The sequence below is a fragment of the Penicillium hordei genome, assembly GCF_028827395.1.
Source record: "Penicillium hordei strain IBT 12815 chromosome Unknown utg000001l_segment0_segment0, whole genome shotgun sequence".
Taxonomy (NCBI): Eukaryota; Fungi; Ascomycota; class Eurotiomycetes; order Eurotiales; family Aspergillaceae; genus Penicillium; species Penicillium hordei.
The window spans coordinates 7,968,120-7,995,315 of record NW_026623142.1 but is presented as its reverse complement, the minus strand read 5'-3'; the positions used below and the strand labels follow the sequence as shown (position 1 = coordinate 7,995,315).

Sequence of the window (27,196 nt, the reverse complement as noted above, 5' to 3'; positions counted from 1 at the left end):
CTGAAAGATTCAAAGACTCAATAACTACAGAAACACAAAGGCATCCTGGAAATAGATGAAAGCACTTGAAAATAGCATTGTACCATAACTCCTTTGTTTTATTCCTACTCAGGCTCCCGAGACGACTATAAACAGTAGAGAATGATGAAGCAAAGAGTATATAAACAGAGCCCATATAATCCTACAATAACTCGAAACCCACCTTCCCATCTTCCACCTTTCCTTTCCTCCCCAGTCACTTACTTCACCACAAACAAACAACCCACAAGGTAAGCAAATCCCACAAACCCTTTATCCAAAGGAATGGACATCCTCACCTCTACGGGAAAGATGCAGAGCATGTTCTACTTCGACGGAGAGCTAATCCCCGAACCCGAGTACAACCCACGTCAAGTCAGCAACTGGGTGAACGTCTTCATCCAGGCACGGGACTCAGACTCCGACGACGAGACCCTCATGCGCACAGTCGCAGCTTACATCCGAACAAGCACCGTATCCATCTCCGTCCATGCCAAGCATCATGATTACCCCCTGTGCGTCTCTATCAAGGTGCCCGGAGACTACCATTCCAACAAGGCTTCTATTCTCGCAGCCGCGGAACTGCAGGCTGACTACTATTGCCAAGAGATTCGGAATGGGAGAGTACAGATTAATCGGGCTTTGCTTTTTCGGCGGGAGGTGCGGGATCAGAATTGATGTGATGGTTATGGTTATGGTGCTGAGGGCGGGTTGATGGTCTGAATGAATGGGGGATTTGATGATGATCGTTTGAGAGGAATACACATACCCACTACGCGAACAATATGCCTTATTTTGGTTTGTCTACCTTTGGTATTGTTCATGTAGATTCGTTGTTAGATTGTAGATTGTTTTTTATTAGTGGTATGTAGCATAAACTTAGAAGCTTGGGAATTGCTGTCCGATCATATCGAACAGAGTGTCGAAGTTAGCGCCTTCGATTAAATCGACCATGTTCAAGTCGAAATTCGATATGCCCTCGAGTTGTGCAGGACCCATGTCCTGTAGATCTTTCTGCAGTGAAGAGGGTGAATCAGCAAGGATACCCTGCTCGTTCATATGTGACAGGTGCATTGACGTCGAAGGAACTACCGTGGGATCATGCCCCCTATAGGTAGATTCTCCCCATGCGTTACTCCGTTGCTCAAGATCGGATGGCTTTACGGATGAGCTAGACTCTTCTTGCAAGTGCGATAGACGACCAAGTCTCCGTCTGTTCTCCTCGCGTGCAGTCAATGACTCCACAAGTGTCTGACTCCCCTCAGAGCCCCTGGCCACATATGCTTGGGAGTTTGATGTTGGATCGGAGCCACTTTCTGACTGTTGGATTTTCGCAGCCAGCACTGAAAGCGATATGTGGCAGTGTTTGGCTGTCTCCCATTGAGTGGACATCAAACGCAGGAATCCCGAAAGTTCTTCAATTTCCCTATCGGATAGTTAGTACATCGTAATCAATCGAAGATCAACCAGAGTAAACAGAAACACGTCACATACTGAAGGCCCTTTGTCAACACATATTGGTTCAGTTGACAAGCCAAAGCCAAAACCAACCCAGACATCCACGCAGCCGACAAGAAACCGGGCCAGAATAAAGCCTGGTGGCTATCAACTTGCAACCTGAGTGCTAAAAGGATAGCCCGAGCGGCCCCGATGCAAGTTTGTAATCCAGAACAGAATTCCGCAGTCGATGGGTCCAGTGACAGCGAAGGCCGATGAATGATCAGAATGAGATGTTGATACAACACAGTGAAAAAAGGAGCAAAATCAAACGCACTATCTGCCATCGCAGATCCCACCCTTTGTTCAAATACCGCCGGCCTTCTTTGGAGATCGGCAGGAAGTCCATTCCACCACTTATGCACGTCTGTCACGAGGAACAACACCGAACTGCGACGAACGGATCGAACCAATATTGATTTATGGAAGAGCTCCAACGCCCGACCCGTCAAAGTGCCCGAATCAACGTAGCTGGCAAGAACGCTTTCCTTGCCGTGGTCTTCTTTATTCCCGTGCTGCGACGCAGAGATATCATTCGCAGATTGCGTCGTCTGGCCTCGAGGAGAATGCATTTCCCGGGCAGCAGGCAGACACACATCGATATCAGAATCCTGTATACCAAGCGGCAAACCCAAAGCCTGGCTCAGATATCTATCTATCGCATAAGCGCACCAAAAGACCCGCTTCCGCAATTGTCGGTCGTGGGTGGAAAGTTGCTTGTATCGAAATGGGCACCGGTGGAGACCGGCATGGAGCATCGAGCGTAGGATACAACCTCCGACGGTCGATGCTTGTCGAAGTGACATGGTCGCGACGAGATATACTTGGATTGCTAGAAGCGTTTGCAGGGAGACAATATCATGTCGAGAGGAGAGTGTCCCGAGCAGAGAATTAAAACTGTTTGGTGATTGGATCTTCGATTCCAACGGGAGCTCTAACTCTGGCGCTAGCAGACTGCCTAGATTGAACACACATTGGAAAATGGCTGTCCAGCATGTACTCCGGTGATCTACGCAGGGTTCTTGCGTGTGTTGAGGTTCATTCCCACTGGAGTAGACCTTCTCCATCGCCTGCAGGAAGGTGGGACCATGTAGGAACGGGAATAGAGGGTGCCAGACTTTGAAATACATCATCATCAGGCCCTTTGCGACATCTGGGGGCGGGAGGTTTCCCAGAGATGCCGTCAGTGTTGGGTCGTAGGTCCATTCTGTGGGAGATTCAACCACCAAGGACGAGGCAGTCTCTCTGACGGATGAGGTGCGCTGGCGCTTGTCACGAGGTGAGGTTTCGGCGCCTACGAGCGTTTCCTCTGCTGTGGGAAAGTTTGACTCAGATGAACCTGGGCCGTCTAGGTCGTTGAATGCACGTTTCACTGTCTTGATGAAATAGACACCGCTTGAGCTACCGACGAACTGACTATCCTCGTTCGAATGTGCCGTCAAGGAACCAATTTCAGATGTTTCGGGTACAAATTCCGATGCCATTGTGCATATATCATCTCGTGTGTATGAGATGATCTCTTTAAAACTCGATTCTTTCCACAGAAATCATCCATCCACCGGGCGTCATTCGAGACATGCTGAGTCATCAGAGAAGGCGCACAATAGTGCCCACAAGGTCAAAATATCTCGGGAAATAAAGAAGACACACTCTACAGTCGAAAGGAAGTTGAAGCAAAATAGGCCACGGCCATCCCATTGATTGTCTGGCGCTGCTCTCTCGAAACCGAGAACAGACATAAGAACGACCGGATTTTTCCGTGAGGAATTCATAAATCTATCTGAACAAAAGGCAGCAAGGGAGAGCAAGGGAGAGCTGTGGAAACAAAGAAACTTCACAAATCCCTCCCAGCCGAATAAAAAAAAAAAAAAAAAAAAAGAAACTAAACGAAGATAGCGAAAAGGTTGACTGTCAAAGGAACCACGCCCAGCGCCTAGAATAAGGGAAAAGACTTTTTACCCATGCCAATATCGGTGAACGTTCAATATAGTCCAGTCCGAGTGAAAAGGCAAAAGGAAAACCGACTGTACTAGGGAAACCGGAAAATAGGGGAAAAAAATCCGAATGTCATACCGCATTCAACTAAACACCAGGAAGGTGACTGCCTAAGAACAAACTTTTCGAACCGAGGGATATCAGGATCAGAGATAGGGAGATGTAGGGGTAGAAAGGGTAAAAGATGGGAACAAATAATGATAAGAGAAAGGAAAAGTCGTCAAAAACGTGCGTCCAGGATTTCCGAGAAGACAAAGAGTGAACACATCAATTAAGACTTGTTCTCCTCAACAGGGGCCTCCTTGGCGGCTTCCTGGGGCTTGGGTTCGGTCTCGCCATCACCCTTGTTCTTCATGTACTCATCATAGACGTTAAGGGCCTCATCAACCTTGCCGCGGAGAGCCTCCTCATCATCGAGCCTGAAAGAAGCAAAGTCAGTAAATCATCTCACACATAGAACGAAAACAATAGTGTAACTTACAGGCCAAGCAACTCAGCGTTATCCATCTCCAGAAGCATACCAGTGATCTTGCCAGCAAGCTCGGGCTGCTGAGCCTGGATCTTGGGGTAAAGGGCCTCGCCGAGCATCTGTTTCTGCTGAGCGGGGGGAGCAGCGAGGAGAGCCTGGTTGGCAGAGGCGGGCTCGCCACCAGCGGGCTGACCGCCAGGGGCGGGCTGGCCACGACCACCACCACGACCCATCTGAGGACCACCACGACCGAAACCGGGGCCGCCACGCATGTTCATGGGCATACCGGGAACACCACGGCCACCGCCGCCACGGCCGAAGGCCTGGGGCATAGGGTAACCCATGCCGTTAGGAATGCCGCCAGGAGCTTGCATGCCCATGGGCATACCCTGGAAGTTGGGAGGAAGCTGTTGGTTGGGGGGCATACCACGGCCACCCTGGGGGAAGGGACCGGGGTACTGGGGACGTCCAGCGGGCATGTTAGGCATGGGCATACCGCCCTGGGGGGCGAAGGGCATACCGCCACGCTGTCCGGGAGGCATGAAGCCCTGCTGGCCAGCACCGTAGAAGACGGCGGGCTGCATGAACTAGTCAAAAGTTAGTAACTGAGTAGATAACCGATCATGAAAATTGTAACTTACAGGCTGGGGCATACCGGCAGCGGCAGCGGCCTGCTGCTGGCGGATGGTGTTGCGAGCCTGGATGCTAGCCTCGAGCTGGCTGCGGCGGACATCCTTGCGCTGAGCGAGAGCAACGTAGAGGGGCTTGGCGTTGACCATACGCTGGTTCATCTCGGTGACGGCCTTGGAGGCCTCATCGGGGCTGCTGAAGCAGACGAAACCGAAGCCCTTGCTCTTACCGAAGGCCTTCTTCTCGGTCTTCTTCTCCTCGGACTCAGCACCCTCCTCGGTCTTCTTCTCCTCGGTGGTCTCCTCGGCCTTGACCTCAGCGGTCTCCTCGGTCTTCACCTCCTTCTCCTCGGAGTCCTTGGTCTCCTTGTCGGCCTCCTTCTCCTCACCCTCGGGGGAGGGAGAGCGCTCAGCGGCATCACGCATAACCTTGGCGGAGGTGATGGTACCGTAGGGAGTGAAGAGATCACGGAGCTTCTCATCATCAATGTCGTCAGTCAAGTTCTTGACGTAGAGGTTGACACCCTGGTACTTGGAGGCCTTCTCCATGCGGGCAGCCTCGTACTGCTTGCGCAGCTCCTCCTCGCGCTCGTGCTTCTTCTGGGCACGGCCAACGTAAAGCTTCTGGGTCTTGACATCCTTCTCATTCATCTCAGCCACGGCAGCCTCGGCGCTCTCGTGGTTGGCGTAGTTGACGAAACCGAAACCGCGGCTCTTGCCATCCTGGTCGTGGCTGAGGGTAGCGGAGGTGATCTCACCGAAAGCCTCGAACATGACGCGGAACTCGTCGTCGGTGATCTCGAGATCGATGTTCTTGATGTAGATGTTGGTGAAGTTGGCCTTCATCTCCTCGAACTTGCTCTGGCGGTCCTTCTTGGAGATGTGGTGGCCGACGAAGACCTTCTTGTCGTTCAGCAACATACCGTTAACGTGCTTGATGGCGTTGTTGGCAGCCTCGGCGGTCTCGTAGTGGACGAAACCGTAACCCTTGGAGTTGGCGAACTCATCCTGAGCGACCTTGCAGCTGAGAATGTTACCGAAGGCAGCGAAGGTGTCGTGGAGAGCCTTGTTGTCAATGGCGTTGTCGAGGTTCTTGATGAACACGTTGCCCTGGCCAGTCTTGCGCAGAGCGGGGTCACGCTGGGACCACATGATGCGGCAAGGCTTACCCTTGATGAGAGTGTAGTTCAGGTCCTCAAGAGCACGCTCACCGTCAGCGGTGTTGTTGTAGTTGACGTAGGCGTAGCCCAGGGAGCGGCGGGTGACGGCATCACGGCAGACACGGATGGAGGCGACCTGACCGATGGAAGAGAAGAGCTCGTAGAGCATAGCCTCGGTCACAGAGGGGTCAAGCTCGCCGACGTAGAGGGAAGCCGAGTGGGGCTGGTTGTTGGCATCACCGGCGGCCTCGGAAGTGGCCTCGACGGGAGTGCCATTGGCCTCAGGGGCAGCGGCGACAACGTTGTCGGTGACGGGAGCGGTGGTGGGGGCTTCAGCAGACATGATGGCGACTGTTTTCACTGAGAAAAGAAAGAAAAAAGTTTTAGCATGTGCATACCGAGCCTATCGCGGAGAGGGGGAGGGGGAATCAAGGAGGCATATGAGATAAGGTTACACCGCAGTTGATGCAGTCTCTTTGGCAAGTAACCAAGGGGAAATGAGAAAAACGAGGGGTGAATCAATGAAAAGAGAGGGGTGCCATACAGCAAAGGATCCACGAAACAAAGAGTTCAGAGAAATTTCACTTGAGCAGAGAGCACTGATGGCTGGTTAGCGGGGGAGGGAATCAAAGTGTATTGCATGCGCAAGAGAGAAAAGAAGAAGCAGATAGGACACTGTTTTCAACGAGGAATCAAAGAGAGGACAAAAAGTAAAATGACTAACCAGGTGAAAATGAAGACGATGGAGGCGTTGAAAGAAAATCTTCCACACAACACACCGCACAATCGGGGATGAGATAAGATAACTGGAAAAAGTCTTTTTCTGGGTTTTTCGTGTTTTTTTGAGATTTTGTATCTTTCGATTAAGGATTCGAAAAGAAAAGGAAGACTTTTCCCTGGAAAGAAAGAGAGAACAAGATGGAGGGGGAGGTTGTAAGAGGAGAAGAAAAAAAAGTTGAGCCGTTCAAAAGCAATTGGTTCTGGAAAACTCAGAGGCTGCACGAGATGGGGACACTAGTCCTATTTGGGATGGGGTTGCCGCTTTAAGGGCTTATTAAGTATAACCTCGGACATAAAAGTACATCTCACTGTCGGAAGATTCCAAAAGAACCCCATGCTATGCATGCAAAAAATTAATCATAAGTAAACTGTCTACCAGATAAAATGTACACAAAACCTCTTCAACTCAAATCAAACCCAGCACCCGAACTAACGGCATACAAAAGCTTGCTCCTCAATGTGTCTGCATCAGAGTACCGTGGTAACTTGAGAAGATTTACACAAGTACTGGTGCTCGGCAAACGTTCCTGATCCTCACTGGAGTCTCTAATGCTAAAGTTGGGACGAAGGTGGCTGAATCCCAGCAATGGAGCTCGAGGGGTAGACGTCACGAATCGGATGACCTTTTGACGCTCCTCGTTGGTCATCTCGTGCATAACCTGCCAGAACAGTGAAATGGTCGGGTGTTCTAAATTGTCATCACCAATCACATACACGCCTCCGTAGAGGGTGTTCCGTCGCAGATCCTCCACATCAATATCAGCCTTGTCTCCGCTCACTAAGGTTTGTAACTCGGATTGATTGAACATGGATAGCCAGGCAGGTTGAATGATCTGGCCCAGACCTTGCAAAAAGGCGTTCGTCTGTAGAGCAGGTTGCAACTGTAGACGGTAACGAGCCACGTAGGAAATGTAGACTAATCTGTTTTTGTTTGTCACAGCGGTCTGTGAACCATTTGGTTTCAACTCTGCCGTGACAGTGCGGTTGGCTCCACTGGGCATCCGAATTATGTTGTTAATGGTGAAGTCGAGACCAAAGTCTTCAACATTTCCGGGATAATTTTTCAGTTGTAACTGGAACAAATTGGTCAGCTGCATGTTACAAAAAAAAAAAAAAAAAAAAAAAAAAACAATAATCCCGAGCTTGCCGGGCGACACTACTTACCAAACCCTGGTACAGTCCCTCATCTAGGTCCTTCAAATCGTTTAAATTGGCACGATAGGACGATTCCTTCACCGCAGACCTAGAGCCTCCTGTCAAGGCCCACTTCAAGAGGAAGAACGGTGCAAAGTTGACATCGACCAAGATCCCCTCGTAAAGACACTTTCCAATGATCCGGCCGAGAAATTCATATCGTCGAAGAAGACCGCGCACGTCATCCTGCCATTCTAGGCTTGAACTTGTGAGTCCAGCTTCGCTGAGAACCTTTTTGAGTTGGTCAACCGCTATCGGGCTAGGATACAGCAGATGATGATCATTTTCCGAAAACATGCTCTCATAATCATCCGTCTTGAAAGCTTGGCTAGTGATACTAGTCAGGAACTCCTTGGTCACACCACCACCATCAATGCCGGCTTCCATTGCTCCAAACTGGTCAATGAAGCTGATCTGGATTGGCTCTTTGAGACCGTCACCCAAGCCGTAGTATTGGGAGAATGCATCTTCAAATACACTCTCACGCCGGATGTCGGCGTGGTGTCGGGCCAAGATATCTGCCGCACCCTCAGGCGGTCCATTTATCATAGCATTTTGGGCCACAGATAGGCGCCAGGACTCAGGATCCACGAAGCCCTTCCGGCGACGCTGTTGGTCCCTAAATATAAATTGACGGAAGATCTGCACTCTTGTGGAAAATGGGATGAAGAAAGGCATATTTCGAAGTATCTCTAGCCGTGGTGCAATGGCGGCCAGAGCATTGTTTTGTGCTTGTCTTCGTTGGCTATTCCGCATGGCTTGAATGTGAATTAGTCGTCGCGCATGACTATTGCCGACAAGGTGAGAAGGCTCCGGGTATTCCTCGTCAAGAAGATCAGGTTCGGACTCTCCATCGTCGTCCTGGAATTCATGACGTTTCTCCTCTTCTGCCACAACGGCTGGGATAAAGCCTTCCATGTCGAATCGATCTGTCATTAGCCAATGATTAGGAGGGAGGAATTTGCGTCGAGAACTAAAAGCGCGTCAGCTGAAGTGCCTACATCATGGAAAACGGAACATTTCGACTCACTCTCGCTCATGCAGCATTCTGAGCAAACCTGTAACCAAGCCTTTGAAGTAGTCAAGTGGGATACCTGTCACGCCAGGAAGATCATTGATTTCTTTCTTGGTCTCCACTTCAGCACGCTCCATTGGTCCAGAAACCTGAGCTGTGTTGCTAAAATAACTTCTGAGGTCCACAGCAGAAGAGGGAACAGGCCCTTTCTTAGTCAAGTCGGCAACATTCCAATATAGAGTGAAGGCGAGGTTCTTCAGGAAGACAGTCATGTCTTTAATGTCTTTCAGCGGCAGCGCACTCTCTTTCGTCCACGAAGACAGCACACTTGGTGAAGCTGCAAATGGTGACGCGCTTGAAAAGAACTCTTCGTCATCCATGACTTTCAGAACGAACGTGTAAAGCTCAAAAAAGAGCAGGATAATCGTCCACTCTTGCTCTTGATCCTCTTTATTCCCATCTTGTGGCAGTTGGAGCAATGGGAGAACCTGGGTCGAGTCCTTGCTGATGGTTTCAAAAATCTGACTAGATTTTGATGCGTGCCAAAAGTACTTGATTGCCGGTGTCTTCGCACCTGGCTGGCCAGAAGCCGGACCTGCTGAAGGCGCTGAGCCCAGGTATAACCACATCCGAATATCATCTCCGCGCCGTGGGAACACCCTCAGCAAGTTCAGAGCGTACGTGGCAAGAATTTTTGCTTCTCTCGAAGCGTTGTATTCGTTGGTTGTAGAATCTGTGAGAGAAAGCTGGGACGTTTTAATGCGAGAAAGTAGCCCCGTGATGCTACTTTGGTTCACCAGGCTACTGACTTGATCTGTGACAAACTGATCCAAATAAGGACCCTTGACTGGATCCAGGCCATTTTCGTCCGCTTCCAAGCACCTTGTAAGATAAATAGAGGTCGAGTTAAGTAACCCAGAGACCACATTCAAGAAACCGAGGTCTGGTGCTTGCAGGTTGGCCTGGCCTGGAAGAGCATATCGGTGAAAGAAGATCAAGTATGCAAGCAGCCAAAGTCGACCCTCGATACCCTCGACATCGTCAGTCGAAAGGCGTTCTTTGGTCAGAGGGATACATGATTCGATTGCAGGCGCCAGTAATTTGTAGTTGATTTGGTGCGCGAATCCATCAAGCTCACCAAGATGAGCGGGTAGGTTCGGAATGGTGAGATACGACATAGCAAGAGCTTCATAGGCTGTCATCGTTTCTGAGGTGATTGGTCTCAGAAGAGCGAGAACAGCATTCGTGACATTCTCCGGTGACAGGGTGCCTTCCCAGCGCTTGATGTTCTTCGTCAAAAACGCCATCGTTTGATAGTAGTGCTTGGCAATTGTTGCCATCTTCTTTGGTATCAAGTCAACCAGGAAGACTATCGTCCGAAGAAGACGCAGGACTGCTGCTTCATGAGTCGGGCTCTCCGTTGCTGAGCTGAGAGCATGGAGAATAGCGGTTGCCAGCCGTTTCAACAGCTCGGTCCAATCATTTTCCGTAGCGATCGTGGGGAGAGCATGGAAGGTCTGCTCAAAGACATTGCAGAAGTATACGAGACGTAGAACATCTTCTTTCTTTCTTACCAGTCCCACAAACTGAACTAGAAGCCTGAGTTGGTCCAGACATTGTTCCGCTGTGGGATATGGTGGGGCGGAAAGACGTGCTAGACACTCCAGACGCTCAAGCTCCGTCGTTGGGTCCCGATTATCGTCAAATTCCAGGGCACGGATAACCCTCTCCCACTCAAAGGTATCCCATTCAGACTTCCAGCCCTTATATGTTGCTTGCCTGCTGTAGTGACCCCGCCAAACTCGCTGAACGGTGCGAGATGCCGTCTGTCGATCTCTCTCATGCTGTCTCAGTGCTCGCTCTCGTTGGGCAATGGCAACTGCGCTCTCGGGGTTTGCAGCATGAGGTGTTTGTCTGGTCGGCGAGTTTCCGGGAAATGCAGCGAAAGGATTAGTGGCCCGGCCACTAAGGTTCACCTGCCGCGGGCGACGAGAGTTGCCAGTGAAGGATTGAAACATGGTTGCAGCAGGAGCTGCCTGATGGGGAAATAGCCAGCAGGTCTGATAACACGAACGCTCTAGACGCAGAGAAACAAGTCAACATAAGCCCGCGTCACTGGTGGGGGAGAAAAGGGAAAAGGTGAAGAACTATGACATCGCCGTCCCTGTTGGGTTGCCGATACGGTAGAGCATGGCGGGCTTATCGGACTTGTTGAGCACGGACCACACCTCAAGATGTGAGGTACCTTTCCACTCGAATTGCCACCGGAACATTCTGGACTTTAAGCTGACAGTTGAGTAGAGTGCCTGGTATACAACAAACATATTGGCAAATTAGCAAATTAAATGGTTCTTACCCATACAGCTTTCAAGTAAATGATACTAGAAGACACATGGATAAAAGACATGTTGCCAAACAAATGCCAAACGAGGCGATATGCCATTTGAACTTCTTTATAATCTGATATTCATGGAATTTGTCAAAATAGTACACAATTGCTCCTGTCTCGATGCCAAATGGTACACGTCCACCGATGCATTCGGGCTCCTCCGTGGTCCAAATCAAGTTGATGTTGTAGAGACTATAATACATGGGATATATTCAATCAACGGAGAGGTTGATCAATGAAATTGTTGGGTGATGCCCAGCGAAGGTGGTTGTATGCTGGGCCGCTAGCATAAAGATTAGGGAGTGCTCTCAAACGCCTAGGTAGGCGCACCCAATTCAGTTGAAAACATAGACAATCCCCGCTATGCGGTTTCAGTCTTTTGGGATTCCTAGAAAAGGGTCTTGGAGGGCTTGGGCGTCTCCGGCGTCTCCGGCGTTTGGGCCAGCTTTTGGTTCTCAATCTGCTCAATCTGCGGCGTCGGCTTGGTCTCAATCTTCTTGGTCTTCTCGGTGTAGGGTTGTGCTAGTCGGGCCTCTTCGGCTTCAGCGGTCTCGGCCCACTTCTCCAGATAGTCCTTGCCCTCAAATCCTCTGATTACGGTAATCTTTCGGCCATTTCTCTCGATATCTTGAACGTAGTTCGATGGTGTCTTGCGCATGTGTTTTGTGATGAAGGGGGCGAGCTATAGCCATGTTAGCAAATCCGCATCTTGGTCAACTGGTATCAAATGGTTATGAATGCTCACGGTGAATGGCTCCTTCGCAGTCTCAGCGGTGTAACGCCACCCGGGAATTTCGAGCTTTTCCGCAGGCATATACACACGGTGCTTTGTCAAATCAGGCCTGTATGTGCCTCTCTTGTCGAAGTGACCCATGGAGCCGGTCCGGTTTCCCTTGTAGTAGCCACCATTGACCTGCTTGGTGGTCAAGCGCAAACGCACCATCATTGGCTGCGTGGGCTTGAACATTATGGCGACAGTTCTATAGCCTCGAAGTTGGAACAGAAAGGGGATAAAGCGAGTCGAGTTGTCCCGGTGGGAGTTGGAAGACAAAACTCGACGAATGAACGGGTCGCGCTAATCTCCGCGCCGAGAACTTTTTTCCCGGCAGAAAAAAAGTTCAACACCATCTACACCCCTCTTAAAAGCAGCCATCAGATCACTTGGTACTTTTTTAGTACTGATCTGAAGCTTTTTTCTTAGTCAAGAATTTGATTTCTTGACTTATACGCCACTATGCCTCGCAGCCAGACTCAGAAGCAGGGTCCGAAGGACCGCTCGGCGCGAAAATCAGCGCCGAAGCGGAAAAGCACTCGGTCGCAGAATGCACTGTCTATTGCAGAGCAGACAATTCACACTAGATTAGGTGTTAAGCGCAGTCGTCTTGGAGCCTACGATGATGGCACCTTCAACCGCAAGAGAAACACTGGCGGCGATGACGACGAGAACGACGAGGAGGATACCGCCGCCCAATATAAACGCCGCAGAACCGAGGACACCGGAAGCCTCGATGGTGGCAGCGACAGTGAGGGACATGAATGGACACTTGGACAAGTGAACAGCGATAACGACAGCGAATTGGACAGCGACGAAGCTCTCGGCGAGAGCGACGAAGAGCGATTCGAGGGCTTCACTTTCCGCGCCTCCAAGTCCAAATCTCAACCGAAGAAAGCGGCACCCAAGCCAAAGAAGGCTACAGAGATCAGCTTGTCTGAGGATGTCGACGAGTCGGAGGAAGAATCCGACGGTGAAGACTACGACGAGGATGATGACCTAGGAGAAGACGCCGTTGATCTCGCGACCGCCTGGGATATGAATGTAGCGGCCGAGGAGGAAGAGGCCCAAGAAGCAGCTAAGAAAGCCAAGCGGGCTGCGAAATACGATAGCGACGAGGATTCTGGGTCAGAGGGGGACAGTGAAAGCGATACCAGCGACGACGGGCTTTCTATTTCGGACGACGATGCCGATGCGGATCCGCACGGACTTTCGAAACTACAAGACTTTGTCCAGTCTATGGAGACCGAAAAACCGACGAAACGCGCTCAAAAATCACAAGAACAAGGCAAGCCCTCGGAATACGGGTTGACATCTGCCAACAAGTTGACTGTCGCCGATCTTCTACCCTCAATCACGGACTCCCGTCTCAAGAGCTCGCTCAAACATATCGACTCTGTTGTCCAGGCATCAAAATCGGGCATTCCTGGCAAGCTAGATGCTCCTTTAGCAAAACGCCAACAGGACCGACTTGACCGGACTGCTGCTTATGAGAAGAGCAAGGAGACTTTGAACCGATGGCTCGAAACCGTCAAAGCTAACCGCAGAGCCGAACACCTTTCCTTCCCACTACGTGATCCTGATGCTGAGCAGACTCACCGCTTGGAAGCTGCCAAGCCGCAGACAGACCTTGAAAACGCCATCCAGAACATCCTTGAGGAGAGTGGACTGGCTGAGGCTGAAGGCAAGTCAGCCGAGGACCAGATTCAGAGTTTCGAGGAATTACAGGCCCGCAATCTTCCTATCGAAGAGATCCAGGCTCGTCGCGCAGAACTCCGCAAGCGACGTGACCTCCTTTTCCGAGAGGAAGTGCGCGCCAAGCGCATCAAGAAGATCAAGAGCAAGTCTTATCGCCGTGTTCACCGCAAAGAGCGCGAGAAGATGGAGCAACAGGAGCAAAATGCACTCATGGAAGCCGGCGTGGATATGGACGAGATGGACCAGGAGAAAAACGAGCGTTTGAGAGCCGAGGCTCGCATGGGTTCCAAGCATCGTGAAAGCAAATGGGCCAAGGGCTTGAAACAGACCGGTCGCACTGCTTGGGACGAAGAGGCCCGCAACAGTGCAGCCGACTTGGCCCAAAGAGAGGAGGAGCTACGGAAGAGAATCGAAGGCAAGCGTGTTTCCAATGGAGACGATGACTACCTGGGCTCTTCAAGCTCCGATTCAGAAGATGAGGACCCTTGGAACGAGGAGGGTTCCGATGTGGAAAGACAAAAGATACAGAAGAAGCTCAAGGCCCTCGAGGGCGGTGATGATGCTGGGGATGTCGTGAAAGGGCGCCATGCTGACCTTTTCGAAATGAAATTCATGAAAAATGCCGATGCCGCCCGCAAAGAACAGAACGATGCGGAGCTTCGCCAACTCAACCGTGAACTCCACGGAGAGGAATCTCTGTCTGAGGCAGAGTCGGAGGTCGGTCGACGAAAGTTTGGTCAATCAAAGAAGCCCGACGCCAAGTCTGTCGCAAAGCAGTTGCCCAAGAATGAGTTCGAGGAAAAGTTAGATTCTGACGATGAAGCCGCACATGCAGCAGTATCAGACGATGATGTTGACATTGTTGTCAATGGTACTACCAAGCACAAGTCAGGAGCTTCCGGCAACAAGAAGGTTTCACGACCTTCAGGTGACTCTTCCGATCAGCAAAAGGATACTCCCACGGAGGAGGAGAACCCTTGGTTGATTCAGACAGAACGGACCAACCGTCGCCGAACCGCCCCAGATGCCCAAGAGAGCATTGACATTTCGCTCGATGCTACTCAGCCCGAGGTTGCCCCGGCGAAGCAACAGAGCAAGAAGCAAAAGAACGCCAAGGCAACCCTCGCGAAACAACAATTCGACGAGAATGACAGCGATGATGAGGAGAAGGTGCCCGTCTTGCTTAAGAACCACGACCTCGTGAAGAGGGCCTTTGCCGGCGATGAAGTTGTCCAAGAATTCGAACAAGATAAGATGGACACCGTCCAAGACGAAGGTGACCAGGTTGTAGACAACACACTCCCGGGCTGGGGCAGCTGGGCCGGCGAAGGTGTCAGCAAGAGACAGCAAAAGAAGCAAAAGCGAGACCTGACTACTGTGGCGGGTGTGAAGCCCCATCAGCGTAAGGACGCAAAGCTTGATCGGGTCATTATCAACCAGAAGCGAGTACAGAAGGTAAGCCAAGTCTTGTTCCCACACTCAAAGACGGACAATTCACTAACTTTTTACTCTAGAACAAGAAGTACATGGCCAGCCAGTTGCCGCATGAGTTCGAGACCAAACAGCAGTACGAACGATCCCTGCGGTTGCCCCTGGGCCCCGAGTGGTCTACGAAAGAAACCTTCCAGAGTGGCACCAAGCCTCGTGTCATGATCAAGCAGGGCATCATCAAGCCCATGTCGAAGCCCATGCAATGAATGTAGATATCTTATTTCACTTCACATATGCCATGTTCAATGTCAGCACCTAATGCGACCCATTATGCGGCGCCTTTTGAATTAAAAGCATTTCGTTCTTGCTGTACTTCAGGTAATCCAGGTGCCCATGTGCACAATATAGTTTATACAATTTAGTTCGTATACTCCGATGGAGTACTTCGCACACCCTGTCACCATCCAACCATAATTTCATTTGGACTTTTGTCCTCATGCAAAATTACAATCATCTTAAGTACATGTTATCTAGACAACCCAGATGCCTCGATGGAATGTTAGCTTCGACTATGGATAAACCATTGGAACATGTCCCATGATTCCATTAAAAGTAACTAAAAAGTAACTAAAAAGTGTCCATGGATAGTCTGATGATTCATATTGTGTCATTCCTGAGTTCTTTTAACAATTTGAATCCGAACATATTCATGTTTTTGTTCCTTTTCCATCTTGTCGTGGATTCTACTCCACATGGCGATCTCTTGGCAAGTGGTGCCTGGAGTTGACATCTTCAGCTTACGGGGTAGTGATCACAACTATCTCCCAATTAACGCCAATTAACACTGGGTAACTCAGTCCCGTGTAATTCAGTAAGTGGTCGTTGCAGTGATTCCCGCACACATTCCTGAGGGTAGGGAGCGCACGCGGACTCGACGTGTTGCGTGCTCCCTACATTGCTGAGCCAGACACGATATTCAACCCACGTCATTCCCCTTGGCTAAAGACTGTGCACTGCTAATATCTATGAAAGATCGACAGTCTACGGAATCTATCTGCGGGCCATTCACCGCAAACCAGCCCTTGTGTTGTCCCAATCTGGACTTGAGTGTTTGAGTGTCTGAGCTCCGAGGGGGTATAGTCCGTCTCCTGGAATCTATAGCTACATATTTGTAAGTGTGCTTTCCTCTGGATTTATTTATCTCCTTTGCCGGTTTCACCCTGCCTTTTGGACTCCTCTGAAGCTGTCTACCCTCGAGTAATTCATATCCGGTTGGGTTGAATTGAGGAACAGCACACAGACATCCTACAAGTTCCGCGTGTTTAACGCTCCTGACGAGACTTGGCTTTTCATCATGGACTCACGCTTGAAATGGAAGTCTACAGCCTTGCTGACTTGGTTTCTAGCCACAGACATAGCCTACTGTCTCCCGCATGTGGGAAATGGGGTAGAAGCTGCTCTGCAAACCACAACTACCGAGTCTGCAGGTGCCTTTGAGACTCAATATCCACCTTCAAACACTGAAGACAGGCTGCTCGTTCCTGAGTCTCACCCAGTACGTCTCAGAGGAATGTGCTACATGGCATATGGCATGGTATTGACCTTTTGGACTAGGTGTATCGAGTAGCTTTAGAAAAGGACGGTCATTCATCTCAGCAGCCTTTTCCACAGATTGACGTTGCCCGACTCGTTGACGGCTTGGAAGGTCTGTTGGGTATAGGTGGTAATACTGCTGCACCAGCACCGACTGCGACTCAAGCGACAACTTCAGCACAACAGCCTAAACACTCAGCGCCAATTCCTACAGCTGGATCTGTGACAAACTCCCCACAGGCCAAACCAAGCACCACTGTGGCGCACGGTATGATTGAACATGAAATATTAACACTTTATACATATTCTAATACTTGGTAGGGCCTGTGGACACAGTTTCTTCACCCCCAGTTGCATCAGATCATCCTAAAACCATGCACGGCCAAGATATCTTCCAGCCAGTTGCGACTGGTTCTGTCCCTGCTAATATCAAGTCTCGAGATGACCACCCTGTGCAGAACGAACACGTAAGATACTCCCCAATGCGGGCAAGATACAGATGGAACATTCTAACGTTGTAATATAGGCCAATACCACAGACCCTATTGCGACGAATAAGTTCTACGCCGGCCTTTTCCTGGGCTCTCAGACCAATGCTACCTTTGCTCAGCCCTACTCTCTGGGATGGTCAAAAGGAGGCGGCTCCCTGAAGAGCTGGGGTATGGGTATCTCCCATATCGAGGCTCACATGCTCGCATACGGGCCCCCGAATGACAAAATCCCCGGGAAGCCAGTGCAGTACTACATCAACCCAGTCGGCATTCAACATCTGGTGTTCTCTGCAACCGAACTTGACCAGTCTTCCGTCATGAACGTCGAACAGCCAAGGGCTTTCTCGGCCCACGCTGTGATCAAGCGCTCCCCAGGCTCGGCTCAGCAGATCACCTTCCCCGTTGTGCAAGGCATGGGCTACACAACAGCTGTGTACAATGATCTGCAGCCCCTGATCGAAAGTGGTGTTTTCTTCCGCAAGGTCGTCAGCGCCGGTTCGCCTAGGCCCGGTATCTTCAAGTACCAGGTGTTCCTTGAGGATGACACGACTTGGCTTGTCTATGCTACTCCGGCCGATGGCCAGGATCCGAAGTTCAAGCTGGTCTCAAATACTAATCTCCGCGGTCCCGAGGGCTTTTCTGGTACTATCCAAGTCGCGAAGAACCCCGCAGGGAATTCTGGCGAGAAGTTCTATGATAACTCGTCTGGTGTCTACCCGGTAGCAGGAGAGATATCTGGCTCTGTAACAGATGATGTGGGCAGCTACACGCTCTCTTGGACCAAGGCCGGAAAGGATGTTAAGGGTACGCCTCTGATCATGTTCGCTCTACCCCATCACGTCCACTCCTTCGACAATGCCACCCAGGGCCGTATCACCGATATTCACCTCCGTACCACAACGAAGGGCAACTCCACCGCCGTGATCGGAGAAAGCTGGACTATGGTCGAGCAAAATCTCCCCATCGATATCGGATTCGCCCCGTGGTCAACCACTCATGGCAGTGCCCACAACCTCTCCGCCACAGCCCAGCACGCCATTCTCGAGGCTGCTCCCCACGAGCTCAAACAGAACATCTCAGAGCAGACAAGCCTCAACAGCATGTACTACAGCGGCAAGGCATTGAGCAAGTTCGCAACGCTCGTGTACACTGTCAACCAGCTTGGTAACAATGTCGATCTAGCAACAGACGCCTTCCAACAACTCAAGAAATCCTTCGATCTATTCGTACAGAACAAGCAGCAATACCCGCTCGCCTACGACGCCGTCTGGAAGGGTGTTGTCTCGACCGCCGGCTACGACGGCGACCTGAACCAGGATTTCGGAAACACCGCATACAATGACCACCACTTCCACTACGGCTACTTCATCCAAACAGCCGCTATCATCGGCTCTCTTGATCCCAGCTGGCTAGCCGCTAACAAGGAGTGGGTCAACATGCTCGTTCGTGATGCTGGTAACTCTGTTGCAGATGACCCGCACTTCCCATTCTCGCGCTCTTTCGATTGGTATAACGGCCACTCGTGGGCGAAGGGTTTGTTCGAGTCTTTCGATGGAAAGGATCAGGAATCGACCTCGGAAGATACCATGTTCGCGTATGCGATCAAAATGTGGGGACAGACAACCGGCGATGCTAGCATGGAAGCTCGTGGCAATATCATGCTCGGCATCCTGGGTCGGTCGCTCAATAACTACTTCTTGATGGAGGATGACAATGTCAACCAACCGGCAAACTTTACTGCAAACAAAGTAACTGGAATTGTAAGTGCCGCTATTTTCATCCCTGTCTAACCAAACTCAAGACTAACAAATCCAAAACAGCTCTTCGAGAACAAGGTCGATCACACTACCTACTTCGGCGCCAACCTCGAATTCATCCAAGGGTATGTATACTATACAACCGTTCGCGCTATTGTTTCACTCTGAACTATGAGCTATTGCTAACAAACACCACAGTATCCACATGCTACCACTGATGCCACACAGCCCCTTCACACGCCGAAAGGAATTCGTGCACCAGGAATGGCAGGCCATGTTCGCTGAAAATGCCTCTACCCCGGCTTCCAAGGTCGAGGGCGGATGGAGGGGTGTGCTATACGCCAACCTGGCCCTCGTCGATCCCAAATCGTCGTGGGAATTCTTCACACAGCCGGACTTCGACTACAGCTGGATTGATGGTGGTGCTTCGCGTACTTGGTACCTGGCGTTTGCTGCTGGTGAGTCTCCTGCGTCTAGAATATGATGTCTTTGCAAAAGCTAACAAATATCATAGGTCTCGGTGGTGCTTCTTAGAGGGGTCTTACTTCTTAGAGTTATGGAGTTGCGAGTTAGTTTGCATACGTTTATTTATTTTGGCCTTGTGATTTGATTTTGATTTGCTTCTTGTTCTGTTTCTGACCTGTTTCTCGGGTGGTACTGTGTTGGTTCAGAGGGTTTTCTTCGTAGCTATTTCTTGTGCTGTACTGCGTGTATATAGAACGAAATGACAATGTCAGATAGGTATTTACTGGCTCCTATACCTTGGGCCGACTATCCTTGATTGTAGAAATAATTCCCAATCGATACTTCTTTTTGTGTGTATATATCTTCATCCTAACCCCTGGTAAATATATATCTGGATACAACCCAGTCTCTCTACCCGCCCCCCTTATTCCCCAAGCATCAATACCAACTTCCTATTATAGTCCAGTAATTTATCCATAGTCACCGAACAATAAACCACCAACATCTATCCCCCGGAAACAGGAAGCTCCATATCCACCACCCACGGCGCATTCCTCGCCTGATAATTAACCGTCATAATACTCCCATTAACAAAAAGCGTCTCCTCCCCAACCCGCAGCGGCCGCTCGGCCCCAGCACTAACATCATAAAACGCGCCTCGATTCTCTAGCATCTCCTCCGCATCCGTCGGCACATCTTCAAGTCTAACACCACCCCTACCGACCTCATCATCCCACACCCCACGCTGCGCACCCCACCCTTCATGAATATGACCGAAGAGATGTAGTCGCGGCTTTGCGCGCCGCGTCGCACGAAGGAGATGTTCACATCCAACGTTCAAATCAGGCGGGACCTGATCCAGGACTCCGGCGGGCGGGCCGTGGGTTAGTAGGATGTCGATGGCCGGGTAATCCGGGATTGGATTTTGAGGTTGTGGGTGTGCAGCGGGGGCGGGGTTGTATCTGTCTTGATCACGGGGGTATGGGAATGCCCAGTTGTAGAATTCCGGTTGGTATGGAGATGCATAGAGAGTGAATGTTGCACCTGTTGAGAGTGTGAAGGAATGGATTCCTTCTTCTAGGTAGATGATCCCTGCATTGCGGGCGGCATCGCTCGTCCAGAGTGATTTTATGGAGCGAACGTATGCTTTTAGAGAGTCTGTGTTTGGGTTCTCGGTTGAAGAGGTGCGTAGGGTTGTTTGGAGGTTATCGTCCGAGAGCAGGATGGATTCTTCGCCTAGTTTCTCTGGGCGCTTGTGGCGTTTGTAGCCGACGGTTGTGAAGTATTCTTCGTCTAGGGTTATGTCGTGGTTCCCTGCTATTACAAGTTTGAGCTCGGCGTCGGCGTCGGCGAGCATGGCGATCATTGCTTCGTGCTCGACGCGGTACCCCACTTTTGTGAGGTCGCCGGCGTGGAGGAGAATGTTTGCTTTTGGGAGGGGGTAGCGGTAGGCATTGTCTGTACTTTGGGGTGGGTATGGAGGGGCTGTATGTGTGTCTGATATCATGCAGATGCGGGTTTTGATGGTCGTCATGTTGGTTGTTTGAGGGAAGATTGGGCTGCGGGGGTGAGATGGATAAGGATCGAGCTCGGGCCCGGGGAGTACCCCCGGAGAGTGTTCCTTCTATGTTTCAAGGATCTACACTTGACACAAGGAGCATTGATGAATTTTGTAAGAAAAGAATAAATTAAAACATCAAACTATGTTCATAGTACTCGTATGTTAATCATCTGTACCCAAGTCCAAGTATATCGTGCCGCAGCTTGTCGACAATGTACTATTCCCAAGTGTCACGATACTCGACACTTGTATCCTCACTACACAAGCTCACTACGCAAGGAATGCCAACTATCAAAGAAGAGATGAAACTAGGAACAATTCCCATGGATTTGACGGCTCAGAGCTCTACAGACAAATTGCATCCTGTGGATGCTCTGATCATGACATAGCTGAAACTCCGATCCACCCGTTGCAACAACCGAATATTTTATTTTTTCGTTTACTTGCGGATAGCCTTCTGGTAGAAAGCAAGCTCCTCACCCTCCAGAATGTAACCGTCACAGCGGCCGGACTGGCCGGGGCGCGAGGCAACAACGGCGAAAAGACGACCGGACTCGAACTGGCGCTCGATGGCAGACTCAGTCTTACCGGAGTCGGCGAAGCGGGCGGCCTGCTTCTTGGCGACGGAGGCGGACTTCTTCTCCTCGGTAGCCTCAGTCTTCTGCTGGCGTCTACGGCCGATGGGCTGGCCGTAGTGGGCCTCGTACCACTGACGGAAGGGGGCAGCGTCAATCTGGACAACGGCCGACTTGGTCAGGGTGTTTGTGCGGACCAGCTCGTTGTTGGAGGGGTGGAAGGACACTCCAATGACACGGGTCTTGCGGGAGATACCCTCGGAGCCCCACGAGAAGTTACCGGACTCGAGACGGAGACCACGGAACTTCTGGTTACCACCACGGGTGCGGACAAGGTGGATGCGCTTGGTGCCAATACGGGTGTTGGCGGGCTGACGACCCTTCTCGAACGCTCTGTAGAACGAAGACATGTAAGAATCTGCAACTGGTATATCGAATCCATTTTTTTCTCCCTCCAAGAAAGAAAAATGTTCGACCTCATGCTGGGTTGATAGAATCGTACCTCTTCTTGCGGTAGTGAGCGCGCTTGGCACCGGTGGCGCTGCGCTTGTGGCGAGAATCCCGAGAAATACCCATGTTTGCGATTGATGGAGGGGTCTAAGTCGACGGACACAAGTTAGATGTTGTTGATTTGTGGACCTTTAACAAGTTTTTCTCTTCTTTTTTTTTCCCTTTCAATCCTTCTGTTTCGTCGCGAGCGCCGTACAAAATCAATCTTCGAATATCGAACAGTTGGGCGACGGTGGTTGCGGAGTGGTTGAATGACCGTTGAAGGCGAGACAGGATCGAAAGTTGAATGTAGAGGAATTGAATACCGATGATCGAAATTGATGGGCGCAGCGAGCGAAACAGAATTTTTCGAAAGAAACCTTGTAGGAGTTGAGATAGCCGGATAACTCACCTCTAAATGTGCAGCCCTTCACCAGAAACACAGATTAGTTGTCGTAGGGTTGTCGTGGGAGTTTGAGGTCGTGGAGTCGCTGAATTTCGCAGGGCGCACTGTGTCGCTCGCTTGTGTAGTGCCCTAACCGACACTAGACCAGATTTGGATTAGTGGCCCCAGTCACTGGATCGGTCACTGGATCGGTCAGGTGATGTTTGGCGCCTGACTCAGCACATAGTCACGTGTTACAAATAGTAATTCATGATCTGGAAGGGGCCATCGACCACGATCTGACCATTTTCAAGCCATTTACATCCTCACGTTGTACAGCATTGAAAATTTAATTGTGTCAATTTCTAGTTATCCTGGAAATCCCGAAATCCATACAAATACAAATGATCGACTTTCTCCGCCAGTAATTGCAGGTGTCACCATTGACTACCCATGCTGACTGCCCATGTCACTACCCTCTACTGGCTCTTGCCGTTCTTCGCCTCCTGCTCCTTCACGAACTGCTTAATGCGCGAGAATGAACCGTATCCCTCAACGGAACACGACGCAACCCACTTCCACCACAAACCCGACATAACAGGTACATTCAACGGCTTCAATTGAGTCACAACCAGCGCGATGGTCTCAATAATATGAATAGCCACGACGAACGGCTGGGTAATGCAGACGAGACGCGGGAACCAGGGCACACGCTGGAGTCCCAAGTACTCGTAAAGATCGGCACCGGGTTGCAGGTTGCTGCGCTGGAAGCAGGTGACGTAGAACAACAAACACAGCACAAAGATCACGGCCTGGATGCCGCGCGGGGCACGGTACTCTGTAAGTGTGATTTCGCTGCGACCCAGACGCTTTAGACTCTCCTTATGCATGGCGACCATTCGGCTGCGTGCCTCGGAGTAGTTCTTCATTGGGGGTTCAATAGGGACGATGTAGCGGGTACCGTGAGCGGTGATGATCAAATTTGAGGTGCTGAGTTCTTCTAATTGGGCGTTCTTGGCTTGGGTGGATGTGATACCGCAGTAAGCTTGTAGGAATAGTCCGAGAGAGTTTTGGTGGTCGGCGTTCATGTGCTTGATGATGAAGTCTTTGGACGACATGGTGGCGGTTGTATTGGGTGGGAGAGAGGTGTACAGTGTCAATTGGATTATGAGAAACAAGTGAGACAATTGAAAATTGGAAAATGGACCGAGTACAGAATAACACCGAGTACAATGTAAGAGGGGAGTAACACAGCGGGTCAGTCGAAAATCTGCGCCAAGACCCCGGCCTCGGCTTCACAGTTTCCGCCATGACACTTGACGTTCATCACACCACACTACTACACTATTCCATTTCTGCACTGCTGTACTGCTGCTACTGCAGCAAAAAAAAAAAAATTTTTTGAATCCAACTCCATTCAAGTGATTGCCCAAGGAATATACATAGCAGTATACACTCCGGGGTATTGCATCCATTGGCCCTACGCGCCGACCAGGAAAACCATTGCAGAAAAAGAAAAGGATGCCAAACAAATGGAAAGATATTAAATCCCCAAAAAAAAGCATGGCTCTATGACAAGCATTGAAACAATTGAAGCATTGAAGCATTGAAAAAAAAAAAAAAAAAGGATCACTCGTGACGACGTCGGATCTTCGTGATATTGGCAATGGAACCAGAATGGGTAATTGGGTGATCAAGCCCTGTTGTTGATAAAACGCGATCAACTCCTAGTTCGGTCTTTGAGCAGACATTCTTCAAGGGGTCTTGGGGGAGGGATTGCATGCCTCGGTTATTACTTACATGAGAGCTAGGGTGAGGTCACCGTGGATGCGTGCCTTGAGCTCGACCTCGATTTCCAGATTCAGTTCCAATCTCAACTTCATGCCTTCCTCGTCCAGCATTGATTTCTCCTCCTTGTGGAGGACGTCCATGCCTCCGTTGGGCTTGAAGTCTGAATTTTCATTTGAGTAGGGCTGTACGGCTTCATCGTCGTCGGAGTATTCGTACTCGTCTGAGCCATATTCCGATCCGTCCGTGTATTCGTCATCATCGTATTGTTGAACGGGTTGTTTCTGTTTCTGTAGGGGTTTCTTCTGCAGTTGTTTTCCCTTCTGGGTCTTGGTTTGTGGTACTTCCTCCTCATATTCCTCGTCGGTGTAGTCGTCGGCGCTGTCATAGTCTTCACCGTCGGAGAGGTCCTCTTGGACGGGAAGCTTCTTGGGCTGTTGTTTGGTCTTTTCAACGGTCGCCATGATGGATGAGATGGATGAGATGGATGATATGAGACTAGATTATAGAGTATAGAGTATAGAGGTGGGAAGATATATTTCAAAAAAGTTATAAAAAAAAAAGTGTATAAAAAGTAGAAGGATATCCTAAACATAAACCAAAAAGGAAAGAAAGGGACAATATGATATGATGGAAGGGGAAATGGCACCGACATCATATCAAGGATGGGGCATGACGTTGAAGGCTGTTGCTCTCCTTCCCTCCACAACCGTCATCAGACATCTCCCTAGACTTGTCACAATGGCCGTGTCCACAGAGAATACTCCACGGTGAATGTCAGGAAACCCGCCAATTACATATCGGGCCCCATCCCAATCCGTGGAAACAACGGGCAGACTGGCCTGAACCAATAGAACAACCTCAGGAACAAGAAAAAAAGTCCCTTTCATCTGTGGGATGGATCATTGGCCGACTTATTTTTTTATTACTATGAAGACCTTGACGTCGAATGGCGTCATATCATTTCCGATAGTACTTACGTCTACTTACGTCTACTTAATCTATTTCGATTTCAGTGGAGAACGTCAATGCACTAAATTCACCGACATCTCATCTGATTGGCGCGTGAACCTGATGTTATACAAGGTTGCTCCATACTCCACGCCTTGATCCTTGTCCCGGACGTCATAACTTCTGTTTCAGTATTCCCCCTCCCCATCATCTATGCAGTACCCACTGACTTCTGAACTACAGTAGAGGTCTCCAACAAATTCCAAACTGACGTCGGAGGCGGTTAGATTCTATTTACGAGGCCCGGTTTTATCCAAGCCGAGTGGCTCCTCCGATGATATAAACGGTTGGGCAATCTACATCATTACACTATACGCACGATTACATAGTACTTCATTTATCCCGTTTCTGACGCATTGTCCTTCTATATCTCATTCTCGAATCAATTCATATTCCCCTCATTTCCCTCCTTAACAACCTCCTTCTTTTATTTCCAACATGTCCGATCAAGAACAACCTCCCACCCCTAATCCCGATTCAACAAACACAACTCCAAACAAACCAAAACGTGCCCCTCCTAAGCTAGGCAAGAAATCTCCCGCCAAGCAAGAACAAACCCCTCCATCTTCGGAACAGGGCCAGGACCAGGACAAACAACCCAAAGAAGACGACCCCAAGCCCGAAGAACCCGCCAAACAACAAGAACCAGACTCAGAGCCTGAGCCTGAGCCAGAACAAGAAGACGAAGCAGACCCAGAACCAGAACCCCAACCCCAACCCAAGCCCGAACGTCGTCGTCGCAGACCTCGTCCCCGCCCCCAAGAATCAGATACCGAGTCCATCGCCCGCAGCGAAATGGAACCAGAGCCCAGACCCCAGCGTCGTGTCCGTCGCCAGCGCCAGCCACAGCAACAGCAACAAAACGGCAGTCCGCTCGGCGGACTTCCGGGCGTTGGTGGCGTCGACCAGGCCGGCCAACTCGTGCAGAACACAGCTGGTAATGCCCTGAACGGGGCGACTGGTAGTGCGGGCAAGGCCGTTGGCGGGATCCTCGGTGGCGGAGAGAAAAAGGAGGAGGAGGATGGTGGTCGGGACGAGCAGCTTCGTTTGCGGTTGGACTTGAATCTGGATATTGAGGTTCAGCTTAAGGCGAAGATTCATGGTGATTTGACGATTGGTTTGCTGTTAGTATCCCCCCTTTGTCCCGTCACATCTAACCCTAACCTTCCCCGTCGCTGTAACTTGACTCGATGTTACCGTTAGTGCATTTCACTGACTGACGATCTAGTAATTAATCTTGCCGCTCAGAAAATAGAAAAGAGTATATACCTCCCTTCTATATCTGCTTATCCTATCTCATCTCGATGAACACCTGGGACCCGTTGTATGGGTGTATCGGGTGTGTTTACGGATACCTTCAATGACTTGTTTATGGGCTATATTACGGTGATGCACGATGCATGGGTTGATTTTTTTTTATTACTTTATTTTACATTTCTCATCTCTACCTCCTTTTCTTTGGTCTTTCTTGTCTTCAGCGAGGTCATCTCCCTAGATCTGGCCTCAAAGTGTGGTGTCTTTGTGGTGTACGGTACCTTCAGCCTTCAGTCTTATAAAGTATCTGGGTCTGGAGCATTGGGATAATGAACTATGCTTTTGCGTTATTATTGTCTTCAATACGATGCGTAGATTGAAAAAAGGTAACTAGTAAATATCAAGGCAGGGAAAGAGGATTCCCCAAACCTTGCACAGAACCCTCTTAGATGTCATTCAGGCGTCCATATTGCTTGGAAAAGGAAGTCGGACAGGTGTAACCACTCATACGCGATCGAAGCCATTAGAAAGACACGTGCATTAAAACACTCTGGACAACCCATCTACTATGTAGTGATCTATTATCATTTGTGCAATCCAATCCCAACAGAAACCGGACATAGCGAAGCGAAGAAAATTAAATACAATGAATCCAAATAACACTTAACACAAGGAGAAAAGAATAGGTAGTATATCCAAGCCATATATCTTCTCTTCTCTTGGTTTATGCCGAGTATATAAACCGATCTAACAAAAAAAACAGCAGACAGCCAACTTCTC

At 50.0% G+C, this 27,196-nt stretch overlaps 13 protein-coding genes across 13 annotated transcripts; 4 read left to right on the top strand and 9 right to left on the bottom strand.

The window, feature by feature from the left end:
• Window positions 1–303: 303 nt before the first annotated feature.
• N7537_003038 (uncharacterized protein) lies at window positions 304–696 on the top strand (the record flags this gene model as incomplete). The annotated part of the gene is made up of 1 exon (XM_056894096.1): window positions 304–696. One exon carries the CDS (start codon window positions 304–306, stop codon window positions 694–696), a length of 393 nt encoding a protein of 130 aa, XP_056759091.1.
• A 201-nt stretch (window positions 697–897) lies between these two features.
• On the bottom strand, window positions 898–2,999 carry N7537_003037 (transcription factor domain-containing protein; the record flags this gene model as incomplete). Its single annotated transcript, XM_056894095.1, has 2 exons — window positions 898–1,444; window positions 1,513–2,999. 2 exons carry the CDS (start codon window positions 2,997–2,999, stop codon window positions 898–900), a joined length of 2,034 nt encoding a protein of 677 aa, XP_056759090.1.
• A 522-nt stretch (window positions 3,000–3,521) lies between these two features.
• On the bottom strand, window positions 3,522–6,697 carry pab1 (polyadenylate-binding protein). Its single transcript, XM_056894094.1, has 5 exons — window positions 6,493–6,697; window positions 6,313–6,367; window positions 4,621–6,128; window positions 3,992–4,566; window positions 3,522–3,929 (listed from the first exon to the last, which is right to left on the bottom strand). The coding sequence occupies exons 3-5, from the start codon at window positions 6,109–6,111 to the stop codon at window positions 3,782–3,784; spliced, it is 2,214 nt and encodes a 737-aa protein (XP_056759089.1). The 5' UTR covers window positions 6,112–6,128; window positions 6,313–6,367; window positions 6,493–6,697; the 3' UTR covers window positions 3,522–3,781.
• Window positions 6,698–6,949: 252 nt separating this feature from the next.
• On the bottom strand, window positions 6,950–10,775 carry N7537_003035 (HECT-type E3 ubiquitin-protein ligase; the record flags this gene model as incomplete). Its single annotated transcript, XM_056894093.1, has 3 exons — window positions 6,950–7,621; window positions 7,713–8,715; window positions 8,773–10,775. 3 exons carry the CDS (start codon window positions 10,773–10,775, stop codon window positions 6,950–6,952), a joined length of 3,678 nt encoding a protein of 1,225 aa, XP_056759088.1.
• Window positions 10,776–10,904: 129 nt separating this feature from the next.
• Window positions 10,905–11,164, bottom strand: N7537_003034 (uncharacterized protein; the record flags this gene model as incomplete). The annotated part of the gene is made up of 2 exons (XM_056894092.1): window positions 10,905–11,063; window positions 11,114–11,164. The coding sequence occupies 2 exons, from the start codon at window positions 11,162–11,164 to the stop codon at window positions 10,905–10,907; spliced, it is 210 nt and encodes a 69-aa protein (XP_056759087.1).
• A 370-nt stretch (window positions 11,165–11,534) lies between these two features.
• N7537_003033 (mitochondrial 54S ribosomal protein mL41) lies at window positions 11,535–12,176 on the bottom strand (the record flags this gene model as incomplete). Its single annotated transcript, XM_056894091.1, has 2 exons — window positions 11,892–12,176; window positions 11,535–11,828 (listed from the first exon to the last, which is right to left on the bottom strand). The coding sequence occupies exons 1-2, from the start codon at window positions 12,111–12,113 to the stop codon at window positions 11,535–11,537; spliced, it is 516 nt and encodes a 171-aa protein (XP_056759086.1). The 5' UTR covers window positions 12,114–12,176.
• A 204-nt stretch (window positions 12,177–12,380) lies between these two features.
• N7537_003032 (UTP14 family protein) lies at window positions 12,381–15,313 on the top strand (the record flags this gene model as incomplete). The annotated part of the gene is made up of 2 exons (XM_056894090.1): window positions 12,381–15,071; window positions 15,131–15,313. 2 exons carry the CDS (start codon window positions 12,381–12,383, stop codon window positions 15,311–15,313), a joined length of 2,874 nt encoding a protein of 957 aa, XP_056759085.1.
• Window positions 15,314–16,401: 1,088 nt separating this feature from the next.
• On the top strand, window positions 16,402–19,422 carry N7537_003031 (glucan endo-1,3-beta-D-glucosidase; the record flags this gene model as incomplete). Its single annotated transcript, XM_056894089.1, has 7 exons — window positions 16,402–16,602; window positions 16,662–16,908; window positions 16,962–17,107; window positions 17,167–18,891; window positions 18,952–19,013; window positions 19,087–19,346; window positions 19,403–19,422. 7 exons carry the CDS (start codon window positions 16,402–16,404, stop codon window positions 19,420–19,422), a joined length of 2,661 nt encoding a protein of 886 aa, XP_056759084.1.
• A 436-nt stretch (window positions 19,423–19,858) lies between these two features.
• Window positions 19,859–20,887, bottom strand: N7537_003030 (uncharacterized protein; the record flags this gene model as incomplete). Its single annotated transcript, XM_056894088.1, has 1 exon — window positions 19,859–20,887. One exon carries the CDS (start codon window positions 20,885–20,887, stop codon window positions 19,859–19,861), a length of 1,029 nt encoding a protein of 342 aa, XP_056759083.1.
• A 466-nt stretch (window positions 20,888–21,353) lies between these two features.
• Window positions 21,354–22,065, bottom strand: N7537_003029 (40S ribosomal protein eS8; the record flags this gene model as incomplete). The annotated part of the gene is made up of 2 exons (XM_056894087.1): window positions 21,354–21,882; window positions 21,992–22,065. The coding sequence occupies 2 exons, from the start codon at window positions 22,063–22,065 to the stop codon at window positions 21,354–21,356; spliced, it is 603 nt and encodes a 200-aa protein (XP_056759082.1).
• A 777-nt stretch (window positions 22,066–22,842) lies between these two features.
• On the bottom strand, window positions 22,843–23,481 carry N7537_003028 (DUF2470 domain-containing protein; the record flags this gene model as incomplete). Its single annotated transcript, XM_056894086.1, has 1 exon — window positions 22,843–23,481. One exon carries the CDS (start codon window positions 23,479–23,481, stop codon window positions 22,843–22,845), a length of 639 nt encoding a protein of 212 aa, XP_056759081.1.
• A 602-nt stretch (window positions 23,482–24,083) lies between these two features.
• On the bottom strand, window positions 24,084–24,615 carry N7537_003027 (uncharacterized protein; the record flags this gene model as incomplete). The annotated part of the gene is made up of 2 exons (XM_056894085.1): window positions 24,084–24,090; window positions 24,164–24,615. 2 exons carry the CDS (start codon window positions 24,613–24,615, stop codon window positions 24,084–24,086), a joined length of 459 nt encoding a protein of 152 aa, XP_056759080.1.
• Window positions 24,616–25,600: 985 nt separating this feature from the next.
• On the top strand, window positions 25,601–26,397 carry N7537_003026 (uncharacterized protein; the record flags this gene model as incomplete). The annotated part of the gene is made up of 2 exons (XM_056894084.1): window positions 25,601–26,286; window positions 26,391–26,397. 2 exons carry the CDS (start codon window positions 25,601–25,603, stop codon window positions 26,395–26,397), a joined length of 693 nt encoding a protein of 230 aa, XP_056759079.1.
• Between the last annotated feature and the right edge of the window lie 799 nt (window positions 26,398–27,196).